Source organism: Panthera leo, chromosome B4 (assembly GCF_018350215.1).
Source record: "Panthera leo isolate Ple1 chromosome B4, P.leo_Ple1_pat1.1, whole genome shotgun sequence".
Lineage (NCBI taxonomy): Eukaryota > Metazoa > Chordata > Mammalia > Carnivora > Felidae > Panthera > Panthera leo.
The window spans coordinates 77,121,603-77,139,667 of NC_056685.1; the positions used below are offsets into that span (position 1 = coordinate 77,121,603).

Here is an 18,065-nt window from a genome sequence, read left to right on the forward strand (position 1 = left end):
GGAAAATATACACCAAAATGTTAGTAGTGGTTACATCTGACCTATATTTTACTTGTCTATATTTTCCAGATGGTCTATATTGAACATGTACTATTTTATATTAATGAAGTTTTTTTGTTTTTTTTTTTTTTTAGTTTATTTATTTTTGAGAGAGAGAGAGCACAAGCAAGGGAAGGGCAGAGAGAAAGAGGGAGACACAGAATCCAAAGCAGGCTCCAGGCTCCGAGCTGTCAGCACAGAGCCCCACGCGAGGCTCAAACTCACAAGCTGTGAGATCATGACCTGAGTCGAAGTCGAACGCCCAACCACTGAGCCACCCAGGCACCCCTTGTATTACTGAAATTTAAAAGTTATTTTTAAAAGAAATAGCTCAGGAAAACTTGTTTTTCTTGTGAGACTTTTTGAGATATAAAGTTACAATAATTAAGATAGGGTGGTATTGGCACAATAGGCAGAGAATAATTTGGTTTTATGTAGTGAAATTGAAGATAGGCGTACCCAGTGACCCCGCAATTCCATTTCTAGGTCTGCACCCTGCCAAAACTCATATTTATGCCTGAGGAGACATGTATGAGAATGATATTATCCAGCAGCAGCAGAATGAATGAATAAATTGTTATATGTTTATACAGTGGGATACCACGCAGCAACAAAAATGAGTGAACTACACCATTCCCTAGGGCATAGATGACTCTTAAGATAATCTTGAGAGAGAAACAAAACACAAAAGTATATACAGCACAATTACATTTATATAAAATCAAATACTTCATGGGTAGTGACACTATAAAGAGGAGGAAATCAGTGATTAAGATGAAAAAGTCAAACGTAGTGGTTGTATATGGAAGGAAAGAAGGACTAGACCAAGGAGATCCCTGGGGGTGCTTTTGCACTGCTGGCAGTGGTCTTTTTCATGCCATTCTGGTTCTCACAGAGGCTTGCTTTGTAATTTTCCACTAAGCTACACATTCATATTTCACGCACTTTCATATCCGTGTGTTTTATTTTACACACAAAAGGGGTTCCCAAAGCCCAGCTCAGTGAAACTTGAATTGACACTAAGGATTGATGAAGACCTGCAGGAGGAATTATTCTCAGGATCAGGAATAGTTGGCCATCTTCTGATCTCCTCTTTATTATTAGCTAGTGGACTCTGATTCACTGTTCCTGTCTTGTTTACATCTTTGCTGTTAGAAAACTCAGAGCCAAATTTGTGTCATGCACAACAAATGCACATGGCCACGTGGCCAGCAATTACTGTCCTGACCCCACTCCCGCCCTCATTCTGCTTTTATTTCCTTTATTTTCCCTCTACTCTTATTTCCTCCTTTAAATAAAAAATTCCTGTGTATTTTTGAAGCTAGCTTAAACAAAAAACGACTATAAATACGTATGTTTGAATGAGGTTAATGCTGATATTCCCTAAATACCTTCAAGCATTGAAAAAGAAAAAATACCACACGTTCTTTCGTTCAATACCAAGGGAATTTTCACTGGTATGGATAACTTGCTACAGACAACCGACCAAGGCACAAGCCTTTCCGATATAATGTTGAGTTGGCTGTGCTTGTCGCCGTTTTGTTTCCTGAGTTTTGACCCACTTATACTTTCTTCTGTTTAAAGGGAACTACAGTGTGCACAGCCAGTTGCCTTCAGCTTCACAAGCGAGCAGAGAGGATTGCGTCAGTTCTTGGTGATAAGGGGCATCTCAATGCAGGAGACAACGTGGTGTTGCTCTATCCACCAGGTAGGTGTTGGGTTGATAAACTAGACTCGAGGTCCATTACCAGACTACAAAATAGAAGAATTGAGGAAGTCAGGGCCGCCGTCTGTGCCCCTATAGGCTGTGCGCTTCCCAGCTCCGGGAGTCCCAGGCACCTAGGCCAACATAAGAACCAAGCCTCGCGCCCTGGAGCTGTGCAGTGCCGTGGGTCTGCTGGGCTGTGTCTGCTGCATTTGCTCTTGTATTTCCACTGTCTAGCCTAGTTCCTGGCACTATGGTAAATATCAAATGAATTAGTGAAGACTTTCTGACTTTTGGAAGCCCTCGAAAGAGGTGCTCTGTTTCTAGGAGTGTTCAGGAATGGAACCGTTTCACCCAGTTCCTGAATATTGTGTGTGAACTCTCTTGACTTTGCATTCTTCATATCCCGATTGATGTTCAGTATTCCTCAATTATTGCTGCTTTCATATTCCACGCTCTAATTTAGTGTAATAATGTTCTTACGGTGAGAGGTACTCGAAATTATTTGGTAACAGTCTGGTGTAAATATTCAGAACGTTGGGTGAAATATTTGAGTTGTTTTTTTTTTCTTCTTCTGTCACCTGCCCCTCTCATACATCTGGCCTTGTCTGGTCTTCTGTCCCCCTCAGTTCATTTTGTTCTGAGATTCTTACTCTGCTATTTTATTTACACTGACGCAAAGCTTTCTTAAAAGGTCATCTAGTGAAAGAATCCCTCCTCTGGTGTTCCTGTGAGATTGTCTTCCATCTACCAGTGAATGACATGGTGGTGGACCAGAGCACTTCCAGAGGAGGCCACTCTGCATGTGCTGGTAGTTCAGTCTTCAAATTGAGTCACATTTTGCCTCCCTCAGAGTTGCACTCCCTGTAACTACTCACTCAAAGTAACTACTCACTTAGTAGTTACTTCTCCTAAGTAATATCAAATAGAATGACCTCAAAATATCTTCCTCAGGTGTCTTTCAAGAGTTTTCTTTACTTCTGACTACCTTTCTTCTTAATTATTCTTAGCTTCTCGGTATGTTTGAAATTGTTTTATATGCTTCCTTCTCTACATTCAGTTCCTCCTTGATTTAAAAGATTTCTTCTGTTGTCACGTGAAATCATGATCCAAAGAAGCTATCTGGCACATGATTTAATAAACTGGTTTTGGAAGATCTGCCTTAAATTTAGTTTCTCAGCGATGGTGGGCAGCTAAGTGTCTCTGTCTTGCAGGCATCGAGCTAATAGCTGCGTTCTATGGTTGCCTGTATGCGGGGTGCATACCTGTGACTGTCCGGCCTCCTCACGCTCAGAACCTTACTGCCACGTTGCCCACTGTCCGCATGATTGTTGATGTAAGTACCCAGTGTATTGTGCCTTGTCCTCATCTCATAAAATCAAGAGACAGTAAAGGATCGTTGCTAATTTTCTAGTGTTCTTAAGTGGGAAGTCAAATCTGTCTCCTGAAAATCCCTTCCTTTTCATTTATCTGACCAAAACGACTAGCATTATTTCAGTGAAAGAATGTGGGAAGTGATCATTGGTGCGGTACAGAATTGTGTTGTTATGAACGTTAAGGAGGAAGCTGTTGTTAGTAATTCTCCATAAAACTTGTTTTTTTTTCCTCCCTTCTTAAAAAATGTTCCCATTTTTTCTGCACAAGGTAATTTTATATGCCATAAATTTATATGGCTTATTTTTATTTTGGTTAGTTTTATAAATTCACTTGGTATAGTATTAAAAGGTACCCAGATCTTGCCCTGGAGATGACAAGTTTCTAGAGGCTATGAGAATTGAAGGAAGTAACATAAATCTGTATTGCATCATATCGCAATTTGCATTTCAGCAAAGAGACAGAATTCTAATTTGTGTAACATTTGTTTCTCTAAGAACTGCTGCTCTGTCAGCAACTGAAACCTGCAGTATAAAGGCCATGTTCACCATAGATGATTTTATTACAAAATTCACTTCAGCAAAATGCCCTCTTTGCATTCTGCAAAGTAGGCCAGAGCAGCAGGGAGGGCAGTTTCCTTCTGTTGACAGTTTAGGGGGAAGTTGGTCGCTTTGCATTTCCGTGTGTAGGTGTGAAGGAGAGCTTTGTTTCTGTGACATCTCCACGTCCCTCAAATTCAGGATATGTTCTAGGTCGGGTAAATTTCACCATTCACCAGACTGCAGCAAACACGAACTCCTACAGAGATGATCCTCTGACTCCTCTCGTTCCCTGAGCCATACAAAATACACATTTTTACTTTATCATAGTCTTCATGAAATCAATAGATGTTTGGATCCATGCTGAGATTATAACAATGAAATATTTGAGAATCACTGTTGTACACAATAACTTTTGTTGTGAACAAGTCCATCCTTCTGAGACAATTCAGCGTTACACATTTCCAGAAAGACAAACGTAAGGGGAACACCCATCCATTGTACTATTGTGTGTTCTTTGAAAAACAAATACTGTCCTGTCCAGTATGGTGTGCTTTTTAGTCCAGTGTGAGTTGCTTTTAGCAGCAGCCAGAATCTATGGTGCCACATGGGGGCTAAGCCTCCTGGGTGCTTATTTCTGTCATTTGTTTTCTAGGTCAGCAAAGCAGCCTGCATTCTCACCACGCAGACCTTAATGAGGTTATTGAGGTCCCGAGAGGCAGCAGCAGCTGTGGACGTGAAAACGTGGCCAACCATCATTGACACAGGTGAAAGGGAGATTTCCTCAGAACTGTCAAAGGAGCAAGAACACTCACTCCCTGAAATTTCCCAGATTCTCATGCCAAAGATGTTTACACAACTCTTAGGTTGCAACACGTTCCACCTGCTAAGACAGGGCAAAACTTCATGTCCAGTTCACTTGCATTCCCAAAGGCCTGGATGCCACAACAACCAGACTCAAAGATGCAGATCACAATATGCTAAGAGCTCTTGACACAGAAAGTGTCTCGCTCTTACTCTTGACATCCTCAAACGGTGGTTAGGTTTTTATGCAGAATATAACTCTGTACACATGTAAGGCCATATAAAGTCTTGAGACGATCTGATCCTTGCCTTCCAGGTGTGACACAGTTAAAACAGCATTGGACTAGGAGTCAGAAGGCCTGGTTCTAGTTCGAGCCTCAGTACTTATTTTCTGTATAACCTTGTCTGAGATTACCCTTTCCTAAAATGCCACCTACCCTTACCTGACTCACATATTTGTTGAGAATATCCAGTGCAACATAACATGAAAGTGCTTTAAAAACCATGAAGTGCATGAATTTTAGATGGCATTCGTGCTAAAAAAGCGGGTGGGGATAAGACATGGCGATATCTGGAGAATGATGGTAGAGGGAAGAGGAGAGTGCGCTCTGGAGTCGAGTGGGCGATATTTAAATCCTGATACTCTGTGCGTATCCCCACTAACTTGGGCAAAACTGTCTGTCAAGTGGGAGTCGTGATAACCACTTCATGGAGTTGTAGATATTAAATGACATAACTTACGTAAAGCACCTTGCACATAATCATAATAACATTTTTTATTGAGCCCTGGATGTGTCAGTCATCTAACATACATTACCTTGTTTTATCCTTACACCAACCCTGTTAGATAGGTGTGAGTTTCATTTATTTTACAGATAGGAAAACTGAGGTATAGGGAGGTTAAATAAGGAGCGGAACTAAAACTCAAACCCCGTCTATTTGGCTCCATTCCCAGCCTCTTACCCAGAAGTCTCCTCTCTACCTGTTTTTGGTACGTACCACATGGTATCCATCTCAGGAACATTATGTGGGTTTAAATGCAGGAATGGCATGTATTTGTGGTTATTGTGTGCCAGGTGCTGACCTAGAGTTTTTTGCATTTGTTACTTAAGGACATAAGCACAGTTGTATACAATATATAACACAAATGGCCTGTGCTGATGTTCATGATGCAGAAAGATCTCCTATGGTTATTGGACTCAGTCACATTTTAGGAAGACTTGAGCTGTGGGCTGATACAGACAACAGGAAGGTTTCTTTAGGAACATGAGTGACCTTACCCTATACAAAAGTGGGCTGAAGGTGATAGATAAAGTCTTTGGTTTGACTAGAGATGGGTGTCCAACGATACAGAGATTTAAAAGTCAGAGTCAATTGTTTCTTGATCCAGAAAGCCACAGGAACCATTAAAGAGGTATGGTTGGGGCCAGAGACATCCTTGACATCCTTGGTTTTGACACGCTGTACAAAGCAAATTTGCGAGGAAGGGAGAGGTATATAAATAAATGAGCAAAGGAAGATAATTCCCTAATTCTAGGTTACCCTTAAAAATCTACCATGTTAACTTGGGGAAAAAAACCACAACTTTTAAAGCAGTCCGTGATTAATGTAGCATGTACTAATCTGTAAATAATGAACTTTAAATTGGAAACAGCATGATTAACAACTAAGGCTTTTAAAGCTTTTTGAGTTGTTTTAGAAGTACTTTATGTGAATTTATTTCCTAACAGTTGCTATGAGGGTAGGTGTCATTCCCATTTTAGAGATAAGGAAACAGACACAAAGAGGTTAAATAACTCCAAGGTCACATTGGTGGTAAATGGCAGAGCTGGGATTTGAACACCAGTGACCTGCTTTCTTGGTTCGTGTATTCTACCGCCGTGTTACATTACTCCTCACTTGCCTTCTAGTAAATACATTTACCTGATGTCGATTTGCTTGTTTATATTACCTACTGGTGTCCTCAACCTCAACCCACCTCTAGGAGTGACATACATGAACTGTTCAGTTAAATACGAGAAGCCAAAGCCTTAGCAGATCCCAGAAGCTGTATTTGTCCGTAGCAGAGCAATTGAAGAGCAATGATACTCACTTTCCAGTGGGTCTGATTGACATCAGTTTTTTTTCTTTTCATTGCAGATGACTTACCCAGGAAAAGGTTACCTCAGCTGTATAAACCACCCACTCCTGAGATGTTGGCATATCTTGATTTTAGTGTGTCCACAACCGGCATGCTTACAGGAGTGAAGGTAAAGTAGTCTGAATATGTACTCACTCACTCTCTGGATGCTGGTAAAATGCCAGGGCTGCAAAAATAGAGATGACCACTGCCACAGGGACTTCAGATGTGGAGGCCAACTGGTTGTACCAGAGACCAGTAGGCGGAGGATCAAAGGTCCCTGCTATATTTAAATAAAAGCATTGGCTCTTCCGGAATAAGTTATCCCGAGGAATTTATGTTACGAAGTGTTCTAAACCTGGCCTAGAAGCTAATAGATAATAAGAGTCACAGTAAAAGCCAGTATGAAGCCATAGATTCGTATTTCATAGAACTCGGTATTGACTAAGGAACAAGAATATGTTAGACTTAGATAGGCTTTTTGAAACAATGAAAAATATACATCATTTGGAGGGGTTTGGGGGAAATTAAAATTTTTCAAAACTGTCATTAGAGATTTTTTCTGCCTGTGGGATGCCAGTTCCATCCTGTTCCATGTTCCCTACTTTCCAGATGTCCCACTCTGCAGTCAATGCTCTTTGTAGAGCCGTCAAGCTCCAGTGTGAGTTGTATTCTTCTCGGCAGATCGCCATCTGCCTTGACCCTTACTGTGGACTTGGCTTTGCACTCTGGTGTCTCTGCAGGTAGGAATGGAAGAGCAAAGAAGGACTGAGTGGGGATGTCTTTGGGGCTATAACCGTCTCATCCTTCCTTCTGCTCCCTTAATTTGGTAATGTTTCAATAAAATGCTGATGTTTCCAGAATGTGTACACCTAAATAGGATCTCCAAAGTTCATTTAGTTTTGTTTATACTCCCTTTCTTTCTTGTCTGTTAGTTTTATGCCTCATACTTTTGTATGTCAGTGATCTTATTACTTGCTCTCTGCTCCATCCTGTAATCCTCATTTTAGAAGCAGAGCCAGGTAGAAGGGTGATACTTGGGTGAAATATGTCATGCTTTGACAGCCAGAACGCACCCCCTAGGTTTGGCAGGAAGGAATATAATGAGATTGGATGACAGCGTGTGGCTGGAAAGTGGCATGCCTGTCCTGGCCAGATTGTGTCTTATGGAATAGCAGATCCCCACTCCTCCCAAGGAACCGTACCTCAGCCCTGCATTTTCATCTCCCCGGTGGACATCTCCATGAATGCTTCACAGACACCTGCAGCTTGGCATTCTTGTGCGTCCTCATCTTTGTTAGGATGGGACCATTCACCTTAGGGGCACCTAGATAATGCCCACTAGGAACTTGGGCATTGTCTTCAACTGTATGTCTCACATCCAATTAAGTGTCCTGTCCTTTGTGGCTCAGTTGTTCTTAAACCTGTTTGTACATAAGAATCACATAGGGGTCTTTAAAAAGGAAAGTTAATGGGCCTTCTCCAGACTTACTAACTTAGATCTCCAGAGGTAGCAACCACAATTTCCTGTATTTTATAAATACAGGATTCTTGGGCTCCTCGGGATTCGGATCTATGCACAGGTTTAAGAAGTTGAGGATTCATGGCAGTAGATTATACATATAATATGTGACTCTGTCATTGCTTTCTTTTTATCCTGGTTGCACTGTCGGGATTCAAGCCCTCATCATCTCTCACTTGTTGTAACTGTCTTCTGTCATCAGTGTCTGTGTCTCCAGTCTCTCTCCATGGTGCTAATTTTGCCCCAGCTTAAAGCTGCAGCGACTGCCTGTTGGGTAAAGTCTCAACTCCTTCATACAATAATTATGCTTTTTTACACTTTGGCCCCAACCCTTCTGGCCAGACTTCTCACCACTCCCTCATGCATCCTGTGCTATAGGATTTCATACCAGGATGCTATTTCTGATGACTTTAAACACACCATATACATCTATGCTTCTTTTCCTTTGCATATGCTGTTCCTCTGCCTGGAATGCTCTCACCATCACCCCCATTTCCTCCAGCCACTGTCAGATTCTTGCTCATTCTTTAGGCCCCAGCTCAAGTGATGCCTACTCAGCGAAACATCCCCTGCCCCAGCTTTCCTGATTTGAATGACTTGCTCTTTGTTTTATGATCTTCACATCTCAGTTACTGTCCATGCCACAGTCTGCTTTATTTTAGTTATTGTGTCTTGTGAGGTGGACAGGAACAAGGTTGACTCTTCAACCTTTATGTCTAATATGACCCTACACTGCCCTTCCTGCTCAGTAAATATTTGTTGAGTGGATGTTGTTCTAAAACATCAAGATATCTAGGATGAATTGATAATGTCAGCTCCTGCCTTTTTTCACTGCAGTGTCTATTCAGGTCACCAGTCCATCTTAATTCCTCCTATGGAGTTAGAAAACAACCTTTTCCTCTGGCTCTCCACTGTCAACCAATACAAAATAAGGGACACTTTCTGCTCCTATTCAGTAATGGAGCTCTGCACCAAAGGGCTTGGAAACCAAGTGGAGGTGCTAAAGGTAAGAAGCAACTCCAAGTAGCCAGTCCAGGGAGGTTTTATAGAAATGGGCCAGTCATGATGATACCTAAGTAGGGGTTAACAGGCGTATCTGCCTGTTCTTTGCTAGCCAGTCAATATTTTGTAAACCTCAGGAAGTTTATTTCTTCCCTTTTCTAATGTAATGCACTCTTTCAAAGTTGAATCTTACTCTTCCTTTATGGAGAAGAAGGTGAAACGAGTCGGGAAGCTGAATGAAAATGACTTCATGTAAAGGTGAAAGACAACTGGGACCTCCAATAGGACTTTTTCCAAAAGAGTTTGCAACCTCAGAATATTAGAGATTGGAGACTGCCCCAAAGATAAGGGTCAGCTCGTTTATGTTTGTATCCAGGGATGATACATCTGACCGGCATAGGAGAGAGTTCAAAAACACTGACTTTTATTTAATAAAGAATTATGACCCTAAGAAGGAAAAAAAAAAGAGATAAGATTTGGGGCGCCTGGGTGGCTCAGGCGGTTAAGCATCCGACTTCGGCTCAAGTCATGATTTCATGGTTCATGAGTTCGAGCCCTGCATCGGGCTGTATGCTGACAGCCTGGAGCCTGCTTCGGATTCTATGTCTCCTCTCTCTCTGTCCCTCCCCCATTCACACTCTGTCTCTCAAAAATAAACATTAAAAGAGAGAGAGAGGTAAGATTTGATCTCCAGTGTGCTAGATTTCTTTTTCTCTCAGTACCCCCTCTCCATTTTGAAATAGACATCTAAAGCACAGAAATGGGGAGGTATAAAAATGAATTGCTGAAGAACCTAAGATTCTTAGATAAAAGCAGAAAGAATTAGAGAATGAACAGATTTACCAGTGGGTAGTGATTTTAGTTGAATGCCTTGGTGTTTCTAAAAAGTTTTGTCTTTTCTCTGGGTGTCTTGAGGTGAGAAGACACAGTTCCTTGAGTTTTCCTGACCAAAGAGATAGAGCAATGGCCCTACCTATTCAGTTCTTTTCCTGATCCTACTAACTTGAGCTCCTGTGCCATTGGCGTCTTACAGACCAGAGGAATCAACCTCTCCTGCATCCGAACGTGTGTGGTTGTGGCCGAGGAGCGGCCCCGCATTGCCCTCCAGCAGTCCTTCTCCAAGCTCTTCAAAGACATTGGTCTGTCCCCTCGGGCTGTCAGCACCACTTTTGGATCAAGAGTCAATGTAGCGATATGTTTACAGGTGACTTTCATGAAATCTTCCTTGATAACAAATGGAGGAGAAGTGTGTGGTGCCCCACAGCAGAGGCTTCGAAGCCAGACAGCCTGGCATGAGCCCAGTTACACTTACTTGCTCTGGGACTGCAAGCTTATCGTTTGGATTTCACTCTGCCTCATTTGCTCACCTGTAGGATGAAGATAATAGTATTGTTCTTCACGGGGATCATTCTGTAGAATCAATGAGTTACTAGGTGCACACGCTTGGAGCCATGCCCAGCAATTGAGCACCAATATAAATGTTTACTCTAGTAGTTTAATGCTACATGATGATGAATCAAGAAGATTTTTGAGTCTTATTTGAGTTTTATTAATATCTTACCTTCTGTTTTTCTGTCTCCTCCTTTTTTTTTTTTTTAAACAAAGGAAGCACAAATAAACCTGTATTCTTTTCTCCAGCCAGATGGCAACTTTGCCTTGTTACTCTTGGTGGGTAAATGACAGAAAAGAACTAAGTCTGATTTTATGTAGCTTGGAGGCTAATGTGGTAAATATAGGCATGAACAAGAATGAGAGTAAAGGAAGATGGCATACTGGGGTGGGTGCTTTCAGGGCTTCTGTGACCGCAGGCAAGTGACTTTCAAGTAGCCTGATCATGATGGAGCCCCGTCACTGTCCACTTGGGCCAGTGTTAGTTTTGAGAATCCCATGGATGCTGGCCTGTGTCATCTCTGCCTGGAGTCCAGGGATGAGGATCCTCCTCAGCCTGCTAACCTTTCAGGGCTGTTCTAGCCCTTGTGACCGGGCCCCTGGCCTACTGTCTCAGGGGAGGGAGGGAGAGAAACACAAGGCCATGAGCCTCTTTCAGGTTCTGACTGCAAACCCACCTCATCTGGTTGAAGAGAGGGTGAGCTTTCAAAATAGAGTTTGGATTTTTCATGTAAATGACTAAATTATCTGTTTCTTGATTTGAGAATGTGAAATATGGAAATCAATTCATTTAAATTTTAAGTCAACAATACATTGGTTTATTTTTCTTCAGGGAACCTCAGGGCCTGATCCAACTACTGTATATGTAGATCTGAAATCATTGAGACATGACAGGTACAGTATATTTATTATGTTCACTCCCTATTTGAGCGCTTTTTTTTTTTAAGTTCATTTACTTATCTATTTTGAGAGAGACAGAGACAGCTCAAGTGGGGGAGGGGGAAAGAGAGGAGGGGAGCAAGAGAGAGAGAGAGAGAGCGAGAGAGAGAGAGAGAGAGAGAGAGAGAGAGAGAATCCCAAGCGGGCTCCACACTGTCAGCGCAGAACCCGATGCGGGGCTCAAACTCACTGTGAGATCATGACCTGAGCTGAAACCAAAAGTCAGACACCCAACTGACTGAGCCACCCAGGCGCCCCTCTATTGGAGCTTCTAGGCATAAAAAATTCTGAGCCTCAAGAAAGCCAGCACTTTTCCTTCATTCCTTTTGTTTGTATCTTCCAGGGAGGGTTGGGAAGAGGGAAGGAATTAGTTTTTATTAATACCTGATTAAGATTTATATTTGTAAGGAGAAAGTTTTATCATAGTTGCTGCGCTGTTCGTTAATATTTAAATGTAACACTTCGTTCCTGTCTGTGTAAAAATGTTTTGTAATATTTGATATGAACCAAAATGGATAGACTCTTTCCTCTGGGAGTTTAAAAATAAAAGGTGGAACAGACAAGATAAATGAGGCAGAGTAGAGTTTTTGAAACAACACTTTATCCAAACCCCGGGAATAAAAGCCTTCTTCCTCATCAGCTTTTAGCTCTATCCCACGGAGTCCTAAAGGGCTCTGGGACATTTTTCCCAGGTCCCACTGACTTTGGCTGTGTTCACTGATGTCCCCGTGACCCTGACCTAGCCTGCACAGGTAGATCATCTCTCTAGTGCAGTGTTCCTCAGCCTGGGGAGGTTTTGCCCTCCAGAGGACATTTGACAATGTAGATGGTTTGGGTTGTCACAAGAAGGGAGTTGCTACTGACATCTAGTGGGTAGAGGCCTGGGATGTTGCTAACCATCCTGTAATGCACAAGATAGATAGCCCCTCATAAAAAATTATAGTCGAACATTCTCTGACCCAAAATGTTAATACCGAGTTTGAGAAACTTCTAGCATAAGGAGAGACAAAATAGAGGTCTCAGGAGGGCAGTATATAGAATATATAGCTGTAGTAGACGTGGGGCAGCCATTTTTTTAAAGAGATATATATATATACACACACACATATATATAAATTAAATATTGTTCTTCTACAGGGTTCGTCTTGTGGAAAGGGGTGCCCCTCAGAGTTTACTCCTCTCAGAGTCTGGAAAGGTAATTTGTTCTGTTAACCACTGGAAGGTGGTCTCCCGGGGAAGTGGTTCATTTTAAAGAACATTGAAGCTATATAATAGATTAGTACCCAGGGAAAAACTTAATTGAAATCTGGAGATGATTCAATAATTTTAACTCCACTAAGACTTGAAATTCGTATGGGTACATAGATACAAAGAATTCTAGGTTCGAACTTTCTTAATTTCCACAGATTTTTTGTTTTTTAACTTACATCCAAGTTAGTTAGCATGCAGTGCAACAATGGTTTCAGGAGTAGATTCCTTAATGCCCCTTACCCATTTAGCCCATCCCCCCCCCCCACAATCCCTCCAGCAACCCTCTGTTTGTTCTCCATATTTAAGAGTCTCCTATGTTTTGTCCCCCTCCCTGTTTTTAGATTATTTTTGCTTCCCTTCCCTTGTGTTCGTCCACAGATTTTTTTTTTTAATCCAACTGACGTGTTATTCTTACTTGACAAATCAGTAAAATTCACTGTTCGTTATATTCAAGGTGGAGAGATGAACAAGAGGCAATTCTATTTTTGTCAATGTTACGAGGAGAAAAATAGGGGGGAGTAGTGAGGTGTGGTTGAAGATCAGGGAAGGCATACATGTATTTAAAATTGAGAGAGAAATCAAAATGACGAAGAGATTACAGATATATAGAGTGAGTGTCTATGGGGATAAGATTTCTTAGATTAGAATGATGCTTTAAAATGTTCAAGGAGGGACACAGTTATTGTCTTAGTCCATGTGGGCCACTGTCACAGAATACCATAGACTGGGTGGCATATAAATAACAGAAACTTCTCACAGTTCTGGGGACTGGGAAGTCCAGGATCAAGGCACCATCAGATTCTGGTGAGGGACTTTTGGTTGATAGGTGGCCGTCTTGTTGCTGTATTATCACACATGATGGAAGGCTGCAGCTCCTAATACCATCACATTGAGGATCTGGGTAGATTACATGCAACCCAACATAGGAATTTTGAAGGGACACAGCATGAAGTCTGGAGCAGTTCTGAACAATTTACTAAGGGTGATCAGACATCAGCCTAAGCTATCAAGTTTCTCACCCTTTTGAAGACATAGTGATGATGCCTCAGAATTCCTTCTAGTAATTCTGAAAGGCAGAGGGGGAAATTATAAAGAAAGAAAGGAATCCTGCATAACCTATCAAGCAGCGGATCAAGCCCACGAGGTGCTCACTCCAGTTTCTCTCTTCCATTTAACCTCTTTGGAGTGGAGTTGGGTTGATCTTCTTACCATCTTGTCAGATCTCCATCTGCCTCAGCTAGTGGTTGGGAGCCTCAGAAGCTTTTGCACAGTGCCTGGCCCAGACCTGTGCAAACGATCTGTTCTCTTCCTTCCTTGAGGTCTTAGGTGTATGAGACCAGATAATCACTGTAGCACTTCTCAACTAACCTCATACTCTAGACACCCACGATGAAAAAGGAGGTTTAAGGGACAGAATATGGGTAACCAGAGAAGCCGTGAGCCATTCTCACAGCCAACACCTGTTCTTCCTTTTCTCTCCTGAGGGAGATCCCAAGCATGTGATGTCTCTCATGATCCCAGGGTCAGGATCCATTCTCCTGCTACGCTGCCACCGTCCTCTCTTATTCTTCAAGTTCCTCTAACTGGCTTTCACTGTAGATCAGAGCCAAGCCTCGTGGACAGTCCCTCCCTGCTGCCCTTTCTGCTTTAAGGGGTTTTACTGCAGTCACACCAGTGAACAGAATAGATCATGAGAAGGAGCAGTCGCATGAGTACAGATCCTTAGTCTTATGGTTCTGGCCTCAATTTCTCAACCCTTTGAAGAGAAGGTAGACTGGTTGGTTCCCTGGTTATTTTTGAGGATGAATCTTATTGTATCTCTAGTCTCCACTGAGGACAGTCCAGGGAGCATCACATCAATTAGCCCCTGTCTTTGTGCACTCCCTCACCTCACTAGAAGAGGGGTGGAGGGGTGACTGCATTTCCTAGGGATCACTAGATTTGATTTAGTCTTTGTGTTTTCCCTTTGATTGTCAGATTTTACCTGGAGTGAAAGTGGTTATTGTTAATCCTGAGACCAAAGGGCCTGTAGGAGACTCTCACCTTGGAGAGGTATGTGTCATTTTTATCTTTACTCTGAAAAGTCGGCAGTAAAGACTTTAGGGTTCATATTCGAGAAGTCAGCGAAACTGTGGATTTAGCTTTTCCTCCACTGTGAATTTTCGTCTTTTAAAGAGTTTCCACCTTTCTCCGTAATTCTCGAGACTAAAAAGAGGGAGGTTGAGACCAGGATGCAGAGAAGATTTAGGCACCCGGATTAGAACTACTCCCAGATTTCTCCACTGACATTCCCTTAGCTGAAAAGGAAAATGGCCAAATCCTATCTGTTCTCACCTATTAAGTAGTAGAACTGAAAGGAGCCACAAATACTAAATATTTTTAATTCATGGAAATTTTTTTAAGTTTATTTATTTTGAGAGAGAGTGAGGGAGCATGAGCGGAGGAGGGGCAGAGAGAGGGAGGGAGGGAGAGAATCCCCAGCAGACTCCATGCTATTTGTGCAGAGCTCCATCTCACAAACCGTGAGATCATAACCTGAGCCAAAACCAAAGTCAGATGCTTCACCAACTGAGCCACCTAGGTGCCCCTAAAATTCATTAAAATTTTATATTCTATTCTAAAATGTATCTTTGTATTAGTATAAAGACTCTTTTTTGTAAAGATTTTGTAAAAGACTTAATTTTTCTTCCCTCAAATATCTGAGGGGCACTGATGTTGCATCCCGTAGTTTACTGGGAGGAGTGTCGGAGGTGCAGGAGCCAGATGGCCTGGGCTTGCCGGTTACCAGCTTCTAACTACTGAGCAAGCTACTTAATCTCTCTGACCCTCGGTTCTCTCATCCATAAATAATAATTGCACCTATCTCACTTACCTAATGAAATTGTGTGACAGTTAAATACATGAATACCTAGATCTGTTATGCACATGGAACAGTGCCTGTCACATAACGGGTTCTCAGGAAATACTAGTGTTATCATTTTTAGCTCTTGCTATATTTACATTGTAAATTCAAATACCCTGTAGTGTTTTCCTGAGGGTGTTATACCTGAGTTTCAGAAGCGCAGAAACGATCCCCACTGCGTTTGTGCAGCTCTGAACGTGGTTGAGAAATGAGCCAGCCAGGGAGGCAGTGTAGCATCGTGGTTAAGAGCACGGCCTGTGCAGCTGTAGCTGCAGCCTGTGTACAGGCTTGGGTGGGAGTCTCGTAGTTTCTGCCTCCTCTGCGAGTTCCTTAACTCATTTTTTCATCTGTAAAATAGGAATAATAATAGTATGTAACTGTACTGTCACGTGTGTCATGATTGATGGGGCTGAGGCATATAAAGTACTTACCTCTCTGTTTAGCACAGTGGAAACACTTGGTAAGTGTCAGCTGCCTTTCTTGTTGTGTTGTTATTGTTGTTAACATAAAAGTGAGAATTGAAAAAAAAAAAAAAAAAAAACTGTCCCAAGAGAATTGAACTGATACAGTTCTATGTTCCTGGTGAAATGTGACCTATGCCTTTTTCTTGTTGTAGATTTGGGTGAACAGTCCCCACACAGCCAGTGGCTATTACACCATCTATGATAGTGAGACTCTTCAAGCCGATCATTTCAACACTCGCCTCAGTTTTGGGGATGCTGCGCAGACACTCTGGGCTCGGACAGGATACCTTGGTTTTGTCCGCCGGACCGAGCTCACAGCGGCCACTGGAGGTAGCTTCCTCAGCAACGCTTCGCCCTTCAGCCTGCTTTGTGTTTCAGCCAGTGTCTCCGGCTGGCCTTCCTCAGCCTGCCTTTCCGTTGTGGAGTGTGTGTGTTTCATTATTCCCTTCTGCCATTCTTAAACTCATACATGAATTTATGTTCATTTGAAGAGTCCCTGGGATGCAGGCGCCAGGGTACCGCGTCAGCATCTCTGAACTACGGGGTAGCATGGCCGACGGCCGTGGAGATATGCCTGATGACGACCGAGTGCCCCTGGCAGACCGTGCACCCTCGGCCCCTATGGAGCCGATCCTACCCCTGCACAAGCTCCTAGGACAGGTGTTTCATCTTGTAGCTCTTCTACTCCCACATCCCATTTTGGGAGCAGACGAATCGAGCCTGATCCCTGATGTGGAGGAGCTGTCTTGCTGAAGCGCTCTGTCCCTTCGGCACCTCACGTTAGATACCAGACTGCTTGGCAAGGCTCTGGTGTAGGCAGCCCCCCATTACCCTCTCCTTAGTTGATTGGCTTGGCTTCCCTGCTGCCTGCCTTCAGCTCTTCTTCCTGATGCCATTAATGGCCATGTTGAAATGCCCAGCGCTAACTGTGTCGTGCATTTCAAGAACTGATACAAATAACTCACTGGACTTTACAGGCCTGAATTAGAGCCAAGTCCTTTCTCCTAAGCTCCTTGTGCCTGGTCCATAGAGACCAGCAACCACAGTTTCTTCCGAGTTTCGTGGAGAAGAGGAAGTTATCCCTCCCCAGGTCCCTTGGCTTTGAAGCCTACCTCTGTCTGCCATTTGCTTTGTGACCTTGAGCAGTCAAAGTCTTTATGAGCTCTTCTCATATGATGGGAACCCTGCTGGACCTCCTCATCCTTCTCTCCCCAACAGCTTCTAGCACTTTGTTTTGCTCAATTTTTCAGAAATGTTACCTTTTCCTGAAAATATTATATTCAGTAGACTTAGCAAAATCATCTCTTGCTTCAAAATGCAATTTCTATATAGACATAAACCATGTAGACTTACGTATATACAGTGTGTGCATAAAATTTAAAAAAAAAAAGGATTTCTTCCAAGTTCCCGCTGGATTACAAGCCTATTAATAACCAGGACTAGTCTCTCCGTATTCTGTGATCCTGCTCCTTCTACCTGGACTCCTTGAAGATGTCTGGGGATCACAACACATGCTCATTTCTTCACCCTCTCAAATCTTCTCCACCCCCCACCCCACCGCTCTCCCAGCTGTCACTGGCTAATTCCTATTTATCCGTAAAAGCTCAGCCTGGTTTCGGCTTTTCTTTCTCGGAAGCCTCGAGCTGAGCTCTGGCGGGGGTGTCCTCTGCTCACCTCAAACCTTATGCCCGCACCGGGCCCACCACATCACAATGGAGTACTTGTTGTGTGTCTGTTTCCCCACTAGACAATAAGTGTCTTCAGGGCAGGAATTGTGTTTTGTCATCTTTGCTTCCCAGCACTGGGCACAATTCCTGGGACGTAGTGGTGGTAGCAGCAGCAGCAGCAGCAGCAGCAGTAATAGTAATAATGGCTAATTTTTTTTTAGCACTTATAATGTGCCAGGCATCATGGGAACTCCCTTACATGGACTATCTCATTTAATACTCGCAGCAGCCATTTAGAGTTCTCCCTGTCTCACAGAGGGGGAAACAGGACCGGAGACTCCAGTAATTT

The 18,065-nt window shown here is 42.8% G+C and overlaps 1 protein-coding gene across 4 annotated transcripts in view; it reads left to right on the forward strand.

Moving 5' to 3' along the window:
- Positions 1-18,065, forward strand: part of DIP2B (disco interacting protein 2 homolog B) — a 226,174-nt gene that overhangs the window by 201,558 nt on the left and 6,551 nt on the right. For all 4 annotated transcript variants that reach the window (XM_042946513.1, XM_042946516.1, XM_042946514.1 and 1 more), the window contains 11 exons: positions 1,624-1,747; positions 2,959-3,080; positions 4,313-4,424; positions 6,601-6,710; positions 7,193-7,323; positions 8,940-9,108; positions 10,138-10,308; positions 11,326-11,387; positions 12,570-12,627; positions 14,661-14,735; positions 16,202-16,379. In XM_042946513.1, the coding sequence (XP_042802447.1) occupies positions 1,624-1,747; positions 2,959-3,080; positions 4,313-4,424; positions 6,601-6,710; positions 7,193-7,323; positions 8,940-9,108; positions 10,138-10,308; positions 11,326-11,387; positions 12,570-12,627; positions 14,661-14,735; positions 16,202-16,379 (1,312 nt within the window). The remainder of the gene's footprint in view (positions 1-1,623; positions 1,748-2,958; positions 3,081-4,312; positions 4,425-6,600; positions 6,711-7,192; positions 7,324-8,939; positions 9,109-10,137; positions 10,309-11,325; positions 11,388-12,569; positions 12,628-14,660; positions 14,736-16,201; positions 16,380-18,065) is intronic.